At 40.6% G+C, this 15,780-nt stretch overlaps 5 protein-coding genes across 11 annotated transcripts in view; 3 read left to right on the top strand and 2 right to left on the bottom strand.

The window, feature by feature from the left end:
* The first annotated feature begins 16 nt into the window (after nucleotides 1–16).
* Nucleotides 17–1,739, top strand: Ogg1 (8-oxoguanine DNA glycosylase). The gene is made up of 3 exons (XM_033472266.2): nucleotides 17–318; nucleotides 501–806; nucleotides 874–1,739. The coding sequence occupies exons 1-3, from the start codon at nucleotides 221–223 to the stop codon at nucleotides 1,454–1,456; spliced, it is 987 nt and encodes a 328-aa protein (XP_033328157.1). The 5' UTR covers nucleotides 17–220; the 3' UTR covers nucleotides 1,457–1,739.
* LOC117221364 (SPRY domain-containing SOCS box protein 3) lies at nucleotides 1,592–4,921 on the bottom strand. Of its 2 annotated transcripts, none has more exons than XM_033472268.2 (5): nucleotides 4,780–4,921; nucleotides 2,603–2,799; nucleotides 2,302–2,530; nucleotides 1,994–2,221; nucleotides 1,592–1,845 (listed from the first exon to the last, which is right to left on the bottom strand). In XM_033472268.2, exons 2-5 carry the CDS (start codon nucleotides 2,669–2,671, stop codon nucleotides 1,736–1,738), a joined length of 636 nt encoding a protein of 211 aa, XP_033328159.1. In that variant the 5' UTR covers nucleotides 2,672–2,799; nucleotides 4,780–4,921; the 3' UTR covers nucleotides 1,592–1,735. The 2 variants fall into 2 exon arrangements, with proteins under 2 accessions (XP_033328159.1, XP_033328158.1); XM_033472267.2 differs by lacking the exon at nucleotides 4,780–4,921 and adding an exon at nucleotides 2,957–3,537.
* A 233-nt stretch (nucleotides 4,922–5,154) lies between these two features.
* Nucleotides 5,155–7,075, top strand: LOC117221361 (protein salvador homolog 1). 3 transcript variants are annotated; one of them, XM_033472262.2, is made up of 7 exons: nucleotides 5,156–5,290; nucleotides 5,405–5,481; nucleotides 5,541–5,668; nucleotides 5,743–5,976; nucleotides 6,050–6,271; nucleotides 6,392–6,697; nucleotides 6,775–7,075. In XM_033472262.2, the coding sequence occupies exons 1-7, from the start codon at nucleotides 5,200–5,202 to the stop codon at nucleotides 6,875–6,877; spliced, it is 1,161 nt and encodes a 386-aa protein (XP_033328153.1). In that variant the 5' UTR covers nucleotides 5,156–5,199; the 3' UTR covers nucleotides 6,878–7,075. The 3 variants fall into 3 exon arrangements, with proteins under 3 accessions (XP_033328155.1, XP_033328153.1, XP_033328152.1); XM_033472261.2 differs by having other exon boundaries at nucleotides 6,029–6,271; XM_033472264.2 differs by lacking the exon at nucleotides 5,405–5,481 and having other exon boundaries at nucleotides 5,155–5,290; nucleotides 5,515–5,668; nucleotides 6,029–6,271.
* Nucleotides 6,988–15,780, bottom strand: part of pasilla (RNA-binding protein Nova-1-like protein passilla) — a 38,393-nt gene continuing 29,600 nt past the window's right edge. For all 4 annotated transcript variants that reach the window (XM_033472105.2, XM_076527752.1, XM_076527753.1 and 1 more), the window contains exons 6-7: nucleotides 7,292–7,475; nucleotides 6,988–7,215 (exon numbers count right to left, since the gene is read on the bottom strand). Coding sequence is in view for 1 of the 4 variants with exons in the window: in XM_076527753.1 (XP_076383868.1) it covers nucleotides 7,470–7,475 (6 nt within the window). In the remaining 3 variants the exon portion in view is untranslated. The remainder of the gene's footprint in view (nucleotides 7,216–7,291; nucleotides 7,476–15,780) is intronic.
* LOC117221365 (putative maleylacetoacetate isomerase 2) lies at nucleotides 8,758–12,336 on the top strand. The gene is made up of 5 exons (XM_033472269.2): nucleotides 8,758–9,405; nucleotides 9,756–9,807; nucleotides 10,087–10,235; nucleotides 10,321–10,525; nucleotides 10,598–12,336. The coding sequence occupies exons 1-5, from the start codon at nucleotides 9,388–9,390 to the stop codon at nucleotides 10,825–10,827; spliced, it is 654 nt and encodes a 217-aa protein (XP_033328160.1). The 5' UTR covers nucleotides 8,758–9,387; the 3' UTR covers nucleotides 10,828–12,336.

Here is a 15,780-nt window from a genome sequence, read left to right as displayed (position 1 = left end):
CGAACATGCGCAAGCGACGCGCGCGCTAAACCGAGTTCTAAAAACACGCGGTTCGTCGGTGAGCGGTTCAGCGGTGCGATAAACATTGCGAGATTACTTAGCCTTTTTTTTCATTTACAGCATTCCGCGCTACAGGTGTTTACTATTGAGTGGTAAATGCCACCGATTAAAAGTGTACAGCAAATATTATTTCAAAAGTTTGTCGCGATTAGACATTACGATGCATGAAAATGAAGTGAAGTCGATGCAGGGAAAGATCGCTTGTCCGCGGGAACAGTTGGATTTGGGGATCACTTTGAAAGGTGGCCAAAGTTTCAGGTAAATTATTTAATAAATTTATAAATCTCATTACACGTCGTACATAACCAACATTTTCAGAAAGAATGCTCATTTTTTCTGCGACAAAACTTTGGTGGAAATTTCATGATTTCACTCATGATTAATTCGTTAAATTTATGTAATCTTTTTGATGTTCTACAATTGAATATAATATATTTCAGATGGGTTCCTGAGAGTGATGGCTACAGAGGAGTATTTGATGGATACGTTTGGACTCTCGTGCAAGACAATACGCATTTATCGTACACTGTCCAAGGTCCACTAAACGATTCCAAAAATTACAACGATATTCTATCTCAGTACTTTAGATTAGACGTGTCGTTGTCAGACCTCTGCAAAGAATGGAGTACGGTGGACGAACATTTTCAAAAGTCGTTAGATAAAACGAATGGTGTTAGAATATTGAATCAAGAAGTCGTTGAAAATGTCTTCTCTTTCATATGTAGTTCGAACAATAATATACGAAGGTATGTCGAATTCGTTGCTGTAGGTCGAACATATTTGATTAGATATTTATATTTGTAATCTTTCTAGAATATCGACGATGGTAGAAAAACTATGTTCTCTATTCGGTGAAAAGATCTGTTCGATCGAAGATAAAGATTACTATAGTTTCCCAACCATTGAAGCGCTAGCAAAGCAAGACGTTGAGGAACAACTGAAAGAAGAGAAATTCGGATACCGTTCGAAATATATAACGCAAACTGCAAAAACTTTGATAAAACTTGGCGGGAAGAAATGGCTCCAAAGTTTACATAAAGATAACAATGTATCCTACAGTAAAGCAAGGGAAGAGTTAATTACGCTTCCAGGTGTTGGCCCGAAAGTTTCAGACTGTGTATGCTTGATGTCTTTGGGTCATTTGGAAGCTGTCCCAGTAGATACCCATATCAAACAAATCGCTATGGCGAATTATTTGCCTCATTTAAGGCAACAAAAATCGGTTAGCAACGAAGAAGTGGGTAATCATTTGCGAAAATTGTGGGGCCCGTTAGCTGGATGGGCACAGGCTGTAGTATTTTGTGCAAAAATTAACGACACAGATGCCCCCGTCGTGTTGAAGTCGAAACGCAAGGCGTATCCAAGGAAATCACCAAAGAAAAAGATTTGCATGTAGTTTAAGAATCGTTGTATATACTAAAATTATGCGCGAGATAAAATATGTTTTATCAATGTGATAAAGTATTATCTACTTACGTGATAGACCACTGTATCGATCTGTGCGTTAAATCTACCCAAATATGCTACTATCTTTACATATAAAACATCTCGAAGAACTTTATTCCAACAGTTGCAACTTAAATAAGCTCGCATTCAGTATTTACATATGTTACATGTGCCTTACATATATGTCTGTAGTGAAAACATACAAAAAAATGTTGCATCGTTTTGTTGATTAAGGCTTGGTTAAGGCTTTTCTATTTCTTTTCCTACCAGCACCCACCAAAGCAAAGTCATACTCGTCGAGAAACCTCAGATCATAATCGTCGTCATAATCATCGTCACCTAAAGAGTAAAATTATGATATTAGTCATGAATGTACATCGAAGCTCCTACTACCCTCGTATCAGGGTATACGCATAGATATACCCATAGATCCGAGCAATAGTAAAAGCTTGTATCAATTTTATGCATAACAAAATTATTTCCTTACTTATATCTGTTTCTAATATCTTTGCAAATATGCTGTCAAGAAGATAACGCAATCCGGGGAACATACTCAGCAAATACTCTCTTTGAGACGGTTTTAACATAGATAAGCATTCCATCTGCAAAGAAGCAGGTACAGAACTGCAATATGCCAATCGCACCTTAGTATCTGCAGCCGTAGAGCACATCATGGGATACAACATCGTGTTCCTCAATCCAGTAAAAGCGATACCTAAAACATACCGCTGTAATTAGAGCAATCGCGCCAGTTTTTTTTTTGTGATAGTATCCATTCATGAAGCGCTAGCTCACCGAGGGATTTTCTGTTCAGGAAAAATTCCAAGGTACCCTTCCAGGTGTCCAAATGTACCCCGACTAAGCTGCCTTGACCAAAAGTAGATCCGTATTTCTTCTTCCAACCATCGTATTGTATATACCCTAAATAAGAAAAGCCGAAAGATTCCTGGTCCGACCCAAGAAGCGAACAGAATGTAGACTTACTGCCGTTCATATCGACTTTCTCTGTACCGACACCGATCATCTAAAAATAATGACGAAAGATAAGTTACACGTACGTTGCTGAGAATGTTGAACGCTCGCATTGAATGCTCACAAGATCTGTTCCGTAAGTGGGTGTCAGTAATTTTACTTCCCAATAGTGATGTCTCCCTTTCTCCAACATTTTAGTACCCCTAATTGCTGATGTACCAAAACTGACACCATTATGAAACTGAACAATTAGATTTTGTTCTGATAAAACAATAGCAGACGCGGCGTTGTCTTTGTCCCATTCCCACTCGAACTCAGCGTCTACACAAAAATCATATCAATTTCCATCGGAACATGTACATAATATTTAATCGATGCGCATTGCGTCAACATAAAAATGATTCAAGGAAACAAAACGGAGAAACAGGTAAACATTGATATGTTATTTACGAAAGGAAGGAAGTAGAATGATTTTTACCATTGTCCTCTCCGCAACGACAATCTTCCGATAGGCAGTTACAAAATTTCGTGTGTTCCGATATATTTAAAGGTTTGAAATAGGTACAGCTAGAAAATCGAACATACATAACGAAAAGTATTTCCGCTGTTGTGCAGCGGCCCTTTCACGGTTAATTGTAATTTACTCTCCCCGATTTAAGTAATAACTGTCATTTTGCTACTGCCACCAGACAAGACCGCTGTGCTTACATCAGCTTACACGCGGGAACATTATAATGTGTACATAGGATCGCGTGCGGTTGCACGAGCCAGCAAGGTGACAAAAGTCATCGCGGAAATTTGCATATGTGGCGTCCTGAGTAATTACATAATTGCCACCAAACTGATATTTCACTGTAGAGTAATTCGCGTTTACGTAAATCTGTACAGCAAATCACGATAAACCTTCTAAAGTAGTCGAGATTGAAACGGAAATATGCTTCGAATTCAACCGTGGCAGATCAAACAAATAAAACAATAATACTATCGGTTTTCTTTCCAAGTTACAGGATAAAATATAAAATAATTGAAAACTGCGCGAAAACAAAATTGGCTGCACGCTATTGGCCACTTTATATTGCGTAGTTCCGTGATTTAACCTCAAAGCATATATAGGTATACAGCAACCGTGCCTACCCCCTCCACACCCCCAGGCCGCAGCTTGGTCCGTTAGCGAGGGTGAAAATAAAAATTTTCTTCGCTCTGATTGGCTGACGATTCATCGCTGAGATAGAATCCATCGCGGATTGGATGTGTAGTGAAATGGCGCGCCACCTTAGGGAGTAAGAAAAGCGTGCAGGAATAGGTCCAATTACTGTGTATGCTCCAACGGTTTAAATATAAATCGAAGTCCCTTCAATTTTTTAAATATGTAATCAACTTTAAATGTGTACGATCATATAATTTGTTGTACTTCTTGCACGTTATTGTAATTATTTCCAAATTACAATCCAGCTATCAGCTATCTCGCCTCTGATTGGTCACTGTTTTTCGTTAATAACTCGTTAATAACGAAGCCACGTATTGCAGTTTCGCTAAGGAAAAAGTTGCTTCAAACGACCTCACGAATCCCCTACTTTCGGATTGCGAGACATTTCTGGGACACCCTGTAGAATCCTACGGGGCGAGAAATACAAGTCGAATATCGCGCCACGTGTTCCAGATGGAGCGTCAGGCGAACGGATGCGCGAAAAGAGCGAGACCGCAAGCACGGTAAAGTGAGACGGCCTGGATGTCTCGTCCGTGTGGACGCACACATAAAGGCTCGCTGGTCGTTCTGTGTCTCCCTCTCTCTCGATCATCTCCCGTTCTCCTTCCAAAGCAACTGCGCGGGCCTGGATGCGCATTAAAATGGTGGGGATAAAAATGGTGAAACAGAATCGCTTGCTATGGATAATCAGGCATTCCAGATAATTGAAATTCTGCTATAATTGTATTTCTAATGATTATTTCGTCTTTACTTGTTTACGTTTTAGTGTACGCACGTATTTGTACGAATTATGTATATTCTATTTGCACTTTATATTGCGCAGTATATTAACTATGCAGACCCGTATCCAATACGCGTGCGTAAATATTTAAAAAAAATTACGCAATTAAGGTTAAGCTTTCCCAAAAGTAACTCTTAGGTCGGAGAAAACCGTTTATGTAGATTACTCTTTCTATTTATTATCGTATCGTAATCTTTTATTTTGTGTAATAATTTGATCGTATCACATTGATATTAATTTGGATAACGTAATAAACACGTTTATCAGCATTTATAACCGAACGAATGACATCGGACAAGTTTCGTTTACTTACAGCGCTTACAGTCGATAGCGATTTGTACAGTTGAAAGATCAACGGATCGACATATGCGTCCAAGTTAATTCGAAAAACTTTCGTCGAAACTTTTTGCGCTTTAAACCATGGGCATACCAAATGCACGGCCGATGATTACTCATGGGTAGTGCCTAGCGCCTGGGTGCCAATTTTTCACGAGTGTTCGCAACATGAGAAGAAAGATATGTGTCTTCAGTGTTTAATTTAAGGAAAAATTGACATTTCGGACAGTTTGCGAAAGAAAAGCTTATAAAAATGTAAAGATTAAGGATCGACTGAAAAACACGTTGAGCACATTGAAACCAATGAGACATTGGTAGAGCCGCGCCGATATAGGTTACGAATCCTTCCTAAACGTCGGAGATCTATCGATTTGACGTTCGACCCGCCGCTGTCGTTATGTTGTCCCGTAAAAATAAAGATCTTCGGACGATCAAGGAAGGAGTCGTCGGGAAATATGTTAAGAAGGAAACGCCGCCCGAAATGCCTAGTAAGTTGTTTTTATTTTCGTTGCGAACGTTTGTCGGTGAATCGTGTAACTTTTCTATAGCGTGACAGTGTTTTGTAATCCGGTTTCCTTCTTCAAAATATTTTGCGTTTCTAGTCATTAATGTATGGACTACAGAGCCCAACAGAAGAACGAGGAATCGTAACAATCATCCAACTATCCCTACGTCTATGGTAAATAGCAATCACGCGTATAAATTTTTCTAGGGAAATAAACGTTCATTTTTGTGTAGTCCACCCCACAACAGCCCATTATGATACAAAAGTTTGGAAACACTAAAACAACAATGAGCGCTGTAGGCTTAGGTAGTCACGAGGGAAAGTATACGCCGAATAGTTCTGTTCCGGATCTGGCGCAAAGGTAGTTTCGTATAATATACGCGCGTACGTATAGTGCATCGAGAAGAACTTTCAAATTAATTTTCATTTATCTAGATTTGCTAGTTTGTCTGTTAATACAAGCACAAGGGACGGATTACCATCTCGTACTGCTACTCCGATGTATCATTCTGGACTGTCGCCTGCTATGTCGCATACATACGTGAATCAGTATGCAGGATCGGAGTACCATTTGGACAGAGTTCAAACACCGCAGATGCCTTACAAGTCGCTTGACATCGATTCTGGTTACGAGGAGTACAATCAGTCTGTGTACAGACAGAATACGGGGTATAACAATGATAGTGTACTCGGCCGATTTACAACGATGAAAAATATATAGGTGTTTTACTGTATTTCTAAGATATAGTCGATGCCACTCAGAGAGATCAAGTTCTAGAAATGAACAGCAGGAGGAACTTCCACTGCCGCCCGGATGGTCCGTCGATTTTACTCTCAGGGGTAGAAAATATTATATAGATCACAACACGAAAACCACTCATTGGTCTCATCCTCTTGAGAAAGAAGGTTTGCCCACGGGTTGGGAAAGAATAGAGTCACCCGAATATGGCGTTTATTATGTTAAGTGAGTACAACGGAGGGTTCGCGCTTGAGCCATTGAAAAATTTTAGTTTAAATAGAGCTCTTACTACGCGGTTGTTCGTATCATAACAAACTATTATAGAGGTGTACCATTTATTTTCAGTCATATCACGCGACAGGCGCAATATGAACACCCGTGTTACCCCCATGAGATACAAGCAGTTCGCGTAGTGTCACCACCACGCCATACACATTTTCATTCCCATAGCGTCTTGGTCCCAGCCAATCCCTACTTGAACGAAGAAATACCTCACTGGTTGTATGTATATAGTAGAGCTTCGGTGGCGTTAGACCGTAAATTAAGGTGGGAACTCTTTCGTTTACCCGAACTTGACTGTTTCAATGCCATGCTTACAAGATTGTATAAACAAGAGTTAGAGGAAGTTGTTATGCGTTACGAGGAGTACAGGTTTGTTCGAACACTTATTTCACACTGTAACGACACATCGGCAAAGCGTACGGTGGTCTCTAATATTGTTGATTTAGGTCAGCCTTATTGTGCGAGATGGAGCAAAGACTAAAAGAATTAAATCCGGAAACCTCCAGTTCCTCGTCCGGAGCAATTGCACTACGACAATCTCTCTCATGATCGAAACTGAAACGGGAGAATGTTGAAAAACGTTATCTTTCATGGATCAAGAGTTCCTGTAAGCGATCGAAAGAAATTGACCAGGACACTATTACACTTATATCTACGAGTAGCATAAACATAGTTAAATTTTATTTTTTTTAATCTATTTTATAAATTATCATTCAATAAACTTCATCCAAGAAATTTTCTATGAGACCAGCCCACTACTTTCTCATCCTTCGTTTCTTCTTCCTTTGTTTGGGGTATGGTATCATCTTTCACCGTAGTGAATCCATGAAAAACTATAGTTCTGATATTATCATTCTTTTTCTTATGATAGTCCATTAAAGCAGCTTCTGCAAAATGCATAATTTTTATATAACACGATAATTCTGAGAGACAGTCAGGTGTAGATCCAGAAGTAAAACATACTTTGGTCTTCGGTGGTTACATAGTTTTTTTCTACGCACATCTGATAATAAGCATAGAGAACAGTATTCCACGCAAGGAAAGCGTAAACGAGAGATAGAAATCTTTTATGATCTTTATTTTCTCGCATTCTTTTACTCCATAACCATTTCATGAAATCGGAGAAACCCATTTCACGGCTTTACAACTACAATAATACAAATTTAAGTTTAGGAAATAATCGCTGACAGAACGAGATATCTGAACAGAAAGATTGATCAGCGATGTTTTAGGAATTTTTATTAGAGTGCACAAAATTCATATACGTTGAATAGCGCACTGATCACCGATGGGTGGTACACTTCTGCTGTATTTTATATTATGTAGTACAGCACATGGTACACTGGTCACTATCTCAATAATAACATAACCTACAATATGTAGCATTAATGTTAGTATAACATCGTGAATGGAAAGCAAATGAGAGTAACTTTTACTTAAAAATGTTAATCGATGATGAAATTACACCAGCTTACATCAACTGTTCGACAACTATGATTGCATAACGTGCTTTCTTCAAGAAAACATACTTATCGTTCCTTTCAGCGAAATCATATTAATCATATGTCACGTCGTTCTCTGTTAATCGTTTCTGAGAATATACATTTGTAAGGAAAATCTAAAAAATATTTATTTTAAATCAGATCGAAGACAAATCATTTTTACGGAAGGTAAACGGTGACGCCAACTGTAGCACAATGTCCAAACTATACTTAACCAACTTGTTTCAGGCCATTTCATGCCAGATGACAGAACTGTCAATTTCTTTTGAAAAATTTCATAAGCACTTTTAAATAATAAGGAATATAATTCAAAATGTTGAGAAAACATCGAATAGAACAATTCGACAGTATTTATTTTATTAGTTTGCTGTTGCCAGTTTGCCCTCTGTTGCGATATGATCGAAACTACTATATAATCGGTAAATCGGCAAACAACTTGGACATTTTGTTGTAGGTAAAAAAAAAGTTGTTGTAAATAAAAAAAAACATATGACATACGTACATGTATTTTTTGTTAGAAAGGTAACATGTGACATTAATTAAAACTACTGTCTTTTATCCAACGATTCGCGCCGTTCATCTTTTACAAATAATAAATGTTTAACAAACGTAGAACAGGAAATTTATTCCAAATCGGAACGAACAACGCGAAAGCTAAAATTATATAATTCTCTTGACGGTAGATTAGACTAATCACTATGATTGACAAATGTTGGAAAAGAAAAACAAGATATAAATATATATAAAGGCATAAATATGGTAATTCAAATAAACCGAATCGCTAGTAGAATTATACGATAATTGATGAGACATCGTTAGAACACCGACACACATGCATAATGCCCCCTTGCCACTATGTTATGTTAAAATGATGCTAATTTCTTTGTAGAACGTTATACAATTCAAAAGCCGTTTATCATTGCGCCACTAACGACAACAACAAATAAAAATCCACGTTTCCAGTTTTCCAAGACCGCTTAATAATGTCTCAGCAGAGAACAACATGTTGCGCAACGGATAAATTAAAATAGTCAACGATAATGGAATCGTGTGAGACTTTGTTGCGACGAACGAGGAAAAATACGGAACCATTCCACGGTCGGTAGTACGATGTTTATGTTTTCGCGTTATCACAAAAATCGGGCATGTCGTGAAGTCCCTGTTTTTTCGTAGATCGAAAACAAGATGGACGTGCCGAATCTTTCGTAACATCTGGGACGTTCGTTAGCACGGGAGAGCGAGGCGCGTTTGCGTGGTTAAGGTCGCCGGGCTGGATTAGCAAAAATTCGCGAACACATAAACAGGAGATATTGTTCGTATCGTACAGCACTGGCTCCTATCGGAAAGCGAACGGTGATTGGTCGCGCGGACCCCGGAGTAGAATGAGGCATTGGAACGGGACGTCTGGCAATCGAATAAAAGGGAAGGGAGGAGTGATTTCGCGCGTTGAACGGATTCCGAATAATTTCGAAGAGGTTCGCGAGCCGCAGCTTGGTCGTGGCCGATTGATCGAGCACAGAAACGAGCAGACGAGTCCGTCCGTGAAGGCTTGACGAGATGTCCGTGATGGGAAAGGTACGAGTCGATTAATACCGTTAAAAATCGTTGGATGCCGACATCCTTGCCGGGGGGATCTCTCGCTCTCTCTTGCCGCTGGTTTCCCTTTGCCGGCGAGACCATTTCTCGTTCCATCGATGTCCCTGCGCTTCTCGCGATTCGTCCGATTCTACGTACCTGTTCCGGATTATGCCCGTTCGTCGTCCCTCGCGGTCGTCGTTCCCGGCGACTATCGGATCGAGCCATTCGGTTCCACCGGCCTCGGGCTAACCGGCGACAGCTTTGTCAAAGCACCGCGCGGAGCCGGTAAACATCGCTAACATTTCTATTTCCGGATTATTTACCACTTTGCTTGTTTCGTTCCGCAGGCGGTTCTATACTCCTATTGGCGGAGCTCTTGTTCTTGGAGAGTGCGAATCGGTAAGTAAAAAATAGCGTACGTTGATCTCGATTCTGTTTTTCGAAAACAGAACAAAACAGTGTTTTTGTTTCTTTTTGTCTCGTTGACGTCGATGTCGCTGTTGAAGTTTTCTCGCGCGTTTAGGAAGACTGCTCTATTTCACTCGGTGTCAAGAGGGTAAATTGTAAATTACGAGAATTAGAAATTATTCTGCAGTAAATATGTTTGCGCGCGCGCGCGCGCGCGCGTGTGTGTGTGTGTGTACGATGATGACAACTTAATACAGTGTTTTTACGCAGCCCTAAACTTGAAGGAAATTCCATACGATATAAAACCGGTGAGCCTGATCAAGAACGGAGGAGAACAACATTCCAATGAGTTCCGCGAGATCAATCCGATGGAGCAGGTGCCCGCACTTCACATCGACAATCACACCCTAATAGAGTCTGTAAGTGTCTCGGGGTTGTACGGCGATCGTTTGGCCTGGTAGTCCGAGCTCTGATTCAATGCGATTAAAAACCTGTTCGTTACAGCTGAATATCTTGCAATATCTGGAAGAAACCAGGCCACACCGACCTTTGATGCCTGCGGATCCGGTGAAAAGAGCCAGAGTCAGAGAGATTTGCGAGGTTTTAGCCAGCGGTATTCAACCACTGCAGAATTTGATCGTGCTGATCTACGTTGGGGAAGAACGTAAGAAGGAATGGGCACAGCACTGGATTACCAGAGGGTTTACAGGTAACGAGCAACACAAACGAACAACAGAAAGTGTATAGCAGCTCCGGAATTACCAATATTATGCTGTTTCAGCTGTGGAAAAGTTACTGTCGTCGAGTGCAGGAAAGTATTGCGTGGGCGACGAAATCACACTTGCAGACTGTTGCCTGATACCACAAATATTCAACGCGAGGAGGTTTCTCGTCGATCTGAGACCTTTCCCGACAATTTTAAGGGTAGACCGTCATTTAGAGAATCATCCAGCCTTTACTGCCGCTCACCCAAATAATCAGCCTGATTGTCCTCCAGAGGCGACCAAGTAGCAAGCAAGGCAGACCACTCTCTTCCTCTTCTAAATTTTTTAGAATTGGCGGGGTACAGTGGTCTATGTTTGATAGTTCTATAGTGACAAAAGGTGGTGCAATTTGATTTTTTATTGAAAATAATAACGTGTAACATTATGTTGGAGGTCGACGACGACCAGCGTCGACGTTTTTTTTGTAAAATTGAGGTGCAACCTTTTAATAACCGCATTTTAATATCATTCGAGCGATCAATGAAATTGTTGTCCGACATGCATCACGATATTTGAAATATTCGACCGGGATTGTCTGTTTGTTCGTTTGTAGTAGAACGGATCGTACACCTTTTATCACTTGCGAACTACATTTAGGTACGAAAATGGCGAACAGCGGGGAGCAGTGTGTGTACTTGCGACTCTCTATAATTAACTTTCAATTATGAAATAAAACACAGCGAGAGAGAGAGAGAGGGAGAGAGAGGAGAGGAGAACGCTGCGCCATTTCCGTTACTTAAACTCAGACGATAGGAATGTTGGCCTATTTTTAATTTTCTTTTTTGTTATGTTTTTCCATTGGTTCGTACGCACAATCAAAATTACCAAGAGAATTCGTCTTCTTCGTACCGGTACTTAACGCGATTACTTTTGTAAAGTGTATCGACCTATTCTAAATAGGTTCTGTTGTCTGAAATCAAAAGTTTACTTTTTATACTTACGATAATATAATTTTTCGAATTACTTTTAGCTTACATAGACTAAGGAGAGAAGAAGTGTTGTTATTAAAATAATATTAGATAATAACTGGACATTCATTGTCGAGGTGTACAACAGATGTAAGCAGATCTGAACATCGCGAAACAAGAAAGAGAGAGAAACAAAAAAAAAAGAAAGAAAAAAGAAATATAAAGGAAAGAGGAAACGTGCAAATAAGGGAACGCAATCTGCTCAAGCTCCATACAAGATACCGAGGAATGAAAAGTACAAATGAAATTCCTTTTCTAAAGCTTCTATTATATCCGTTCGGTACGTTTCGTTTCTCCCTGGGGAAATTCTGTCGAGGTCCACGAGTAAAGCGTTACCGGGGATTACTAGACACGACATAACCTTCGATCGTCACGAGTATTTTTTAGCTTGAGAAGGATAGCTCGAAGGTGTGCTCGACGTTGATGCCCGATTCCAAAGCTTGCGCTATAGTCTGTTAATCGGCTTTTTGATCGCTTCGCCATCATTCCCCCACTTGTTTCTCGAGAATTTCTTTGAAAGCGAGACTGACGAAAAAAAAAATAAACTGATTAACAGTTTAATAGAGCGCGACGAATAAGAAGAAGGATCTGGGGAAGCTACGATTAAAGCTCGTACTCTGAAAAGTTTTCCGAATGTATTCGTTCTTTCGATCTTGAGCACACTTTCCGGTTCTTTCCGCCGTATTTTGTTTCGCGAGACATAATCTTACATAGAGATACATTCTCCTGTCGTATCGCCTGTAATTGTATAACGTCTATATATATTTTGTAGTTTTATACACGGAAAACTGAATACGTTTTACGCGCGACAAAAGACGTCCGTACCAAACATTGTCAAACTATCCGATCTCGATTTTGACATTGTTCCTTATTGCCGGGTTCCTTATTGCCATAAACTTCCCGCGAATCTGAACACTCGGCTCGTCGATCCGTCGACCTGTTAACCGGCTGGCCAGAATCATTTTTCATAGTACATAATAATACAATCGTGTGTGTGCTCGCGTCGTCGACTGGTACATACATACATACATACATACATACATACATACATACATACATACATACATACATACTTCCTGTGTAAAAAGAAAAAGACTCAGCTTGCGTGCTAGACTGCGGATCCTTCTGTGAACTGATATTTTTGTAAACGAAATTCATCGACTCTCTCTCTGTTCTTACTATTATACATTTTATCGTGTCATGACGATAGGAACGTAAGAGAATTTTTTTGTAAACGCCGCCGCGCGACCGAAATCCACAGTCTAGCAAAGCTGCAGACGTTAATAATGGACAATAGGAGAATCATCGCCGGTTAACAGGCGAAAGAACAGCACGGTGGCCAGCCTATAAACGAGCGGTTCACCGTGTAGAGAGGCTCGCGTCCTTCGAATTGGTATTTTCTGCGACACGGCCGTTATGAATTACTTAAGAGAAAATACCGTACCGTATAGTATATATATATGATAGGGTGGCGGAGGGGTATTTGTTTGCATGCTTCTTCGACTAGGCGGCTAGGAATTGTTATAATTTATATACTATAATACTATAACGACGAGGACAAATGACAGAGAGTTATACATTTCATACGTAGACGTGTGTGCATCGTACAAGTGGGCGACTAGATAATAATGTATATATAATTTTTATACAAGACGTTCGAACGACACCGAATGTGTTGCATGCAGAGAGAGAAAGACACGGGCCGACCCCGTGAACTACACTACTACTTCGACAGCATCATCATCTCGCGCGTCATACATAGAGCGAGATCTCCCCGTAGCGTCGCGCCACTGCTCGGAAATCATGCGACGCTAACGAGGGAAAAGTGTACATGGAAACAAACAAGAATACGAAATACTGTACACGATTTCCGATCCGGGCGAAGATCCGTCGAATCTTTCTTTCCGAAACGTGTCGAGGGACGATCGCTGTGTTCTTCCTCCGTAACGTTGCGTTCGAATTCCCGCCACTCGGTATCGCAACCGGTCGCTAGACAACGGCGAATCGTCGGCTAACGAAAACGAATGTATACTTTCACTGTTCCCGAGGATGATCGGAGTCGCGCGACGCTACGGAGGTAAATGCCGTACGATAGAGTTTAAATAGAGGGGGCTACAGAAAGGGATGCAAACAAGTGACACCCTTCGATCGTAATCGCACAAAGGATTCGTGTTCGATTCCGTTCGACGGCGCGGCCGGAGAAATGTCCCCGCCCCCGGTTTCTTCCCGGGTCACGTGATAATGTACAGGGTGTCCGAAAAATGTCTAGTAGGGGATTCCCGAGGTGATTCGAAGCAACTTTTTCCTTAGCGAAAATGCGATCCGCGGCGTCGTTTACGAGTTATTAACGAGAAACAGTGGCCAATTAGAGGCGAGATCATTCGGCGCGAGACGGCCGAGCCAGTGAGCGGAACCGGGCTCCGCGCGCTCGTTGGCTGGGCCGCCGCGCGCCAGCCGAGCTCGCCTCTTATTGGTCGGTGTTTCTTCGTTGATAACTCGTGAACGAAGCGTCGGAGAATATTTTCGCAAAGGAAAAAGTTGCTTCGAACGACCTCGGGAACCTCCCATTTCCGGATTGCGAGACATTTTCGGGACACCCTGTATTTGTTGAACTCTCTTAATAGTACCGAGCAAAACGAGAAATGGACAATTCTCAGGGAACGATTTATCGAGAGGTTAGACGCGATCGCGTCCGAGAACAATTCTCCATTTCTCTGCGCGCCGTTTTTCTTCGCCATTGGCACATGTTCGAACGGGGCGAATTTTTGGGGCTGGCTGTACAACGAGGTAGCCGAGCGAGGCCTCAATGAGTGAATCAAACCTTCTTATTTGACATGTTTCCCGAGAACTGTCCAACAGTGAATTTTTGATCGTGGTCCTGCTTCTACTTTGCTGTATCGCTGCCCCCAAATGTACAGGGTGGGACACGTAAACGGGAACATCGCAGCGACTTTGTTTCTTTTTTCTCCATAGAATGGATCTTTTAACGTTTTATAACACGTTGAACGCCACGTCACCCATATCCGGGTGACGGCTATGTTTTTGCAGTCTTATACTAACAAATTATACTTATATTTAAATTTGTTTCTATAATATTATAATATTTTATTAGTTACGATGGAATTCGTTGAAACATTGTAAACATAATTAGAGTGACTCTGGACACTCGGGACAATACGTTATATTTGAATTTTATATATATAATAATAACATATAATATAATAATATATATTATTATAATTATTTTAATTATTATTAATTATATTATATATTATTATTATATATATTATTATATAATATAATAATAATAATATATATAAATTCACATATATAATTTATGCTGGGCGTTCAACGTGTTAATATTATTATTAAATTTTTATATCACATTTTTAACGAATTTATTATGATATTTTTAGCGACGTACGGCAAAGAAGCTGAGAAAGATCGCATTCTTAAGAGACGAAATCAATTGTTGGAAGCACGTACGGTTCCGGCTGAACGGTTCTTTGCGAATGAGAATAACGAAAGGAAAGGTTATCTTTCGAGGTTTCTGTTTACTGCGGCTGGGATCGGCGCGACGCATTTTTAGGTGTTCCTGGTTAAGTGACCCATTTTGTTGCGACACGCGCGCGCGCGCGAATTACCGTCATACCGGTTATGTAGCGTGCGTGTGTGTTTCTGGCACACCGAGTCGACGAGAACAGAGAATCGAACGACATTGATTTCTTGCATAGGTCCGGCCACGCTATTATGGACAACACGGAGAGGACAACCCATTTGTTAGAAATGTTCGTTTCGACGACGATGACGACGACGACGGTCCTAAGTAGAGTTTATAGTTAGGTAGTGGCGCGTACCGTTTGTAAAATCCATCGATATTAATACTGGAAAACAGCAAGAAAAAAGAAAAAAAAACGAAGAAAAATAACACGACACGTCCTGACGAGGACACGATCGTCGGGAAAATAAACAGAAAACACAGACCGGGTACGATATTAAAATGCGCATAGATATTTTGTAAGTGAAAGAAAAAAAAAATACATATTTGAATTATGTACGTTCGCTGCTTACGAGGAATAATAAATTCTGTGTCATAGTGTATATGGGTGCTGATATTAATTTCGTGGAGCGTGAAACACGTTGGGCCGTGTATGTGTGTGTGCGTCTTTATGTTTGTCGATGCGCAGTTATCGGCTCGACGGCAGTCGACAGCGGCCGGTGTTGCCGGTCTT

This window comes from Megalopta genalis, unplaced genomic scaffold (assembly GCF_051020955.1).
Source record: "Megalopta genalis isolate 19385.01 unplaced genomic scaffold, iyMegGena1_principal scaffold0037, whole genome shotgun sequence".
In the NCBI taxonomy this organism is placed as follows: domain Eukaryota; kingdom Metazoa; phylum Arthropoda; class Insecta; order Hymenoptera; family Halictidae; genus Megalopta; species Megalopta genalis.
Note: the sequence above shows the minus strand (reverse complement) of the source record. Positions and strands in the feature narration are given on the sequence as shown.

Coding starts and splice junctions, on each gene's coding strand:
- LOC117221365 (XM_033472269.2), top strand. Junction 10,236..10,320: donor ATCACACCCTAATAGAGTCT/GTAAGTGTCTCG, acceptor TGTTCGTTACAG/CTGAATATCTTGCAATATCT. Junction 10,526..10,597: donor GATTACCAGAGGGTTTACAG/GTAACGAGCAAC, acceptor ATGCTGTTTCAG/CTGTGGAAAAGTTACTGTCG.
- LOC117221361 (XM_033472261.2), top strand. CDS start 5,200: ATGTTGTCCCGTAAAAATAAAGATCTTCGGACGATCAAGGAAGGAGTC. Junction 5,482..5,540: donor CAACTATCCCTACGTCTATG/GTAAATAGCAAT, acceptor ATTTTTGTGTAG/TCCACCCCACAACAGCCCAT. Junction 6,272..6,391: donor TATGGCGTTTATTATGTTAA/GTGAGTACAACG, acceptor ATTTATTTTCAG/TCATATCACGCGACAGGCGC.
- Ogg1 (XM_033472266.2), top strand. CDS start 221: ATGCATGAAAATGAAGTGAAGTCGATGCAGGGAAAGATCGCTTGTCCG. Junction 319..500: donor AAAGGTGGCCAAAGTTTCAG/GTAAATTATTTA, acceptor AATATATTTCAG/ATGGGTTCCTGAGAGTGATG. Junction 807..873: donor TCGAACAATAATATACGAAG/GTATGTCGAATT, acceptor TAATCTTTCTAG/AATATCGACGATGGTAGAAA.
- LOC117221364 (XM_033472267.2), bottom strand. CDS start 3,065: ATGTATGTTCGATTTTCTAGCTGTACCTATTTCAAACCTTTAAATATA. Junction 2,222..2,301: donor CCTGAACAGAAAATCCCTCG/GTGAGCTAGCGC, acceptor GGTATGTTTTAG/GTATCGCTTTTACTGGATTG. Junction 1,846..1,993: donor GATATTAGAAACAGATATAA/GTAAGGAAATAA, acceptor TTTACTCTTTAG/GTGACGATGATTATGACGAC.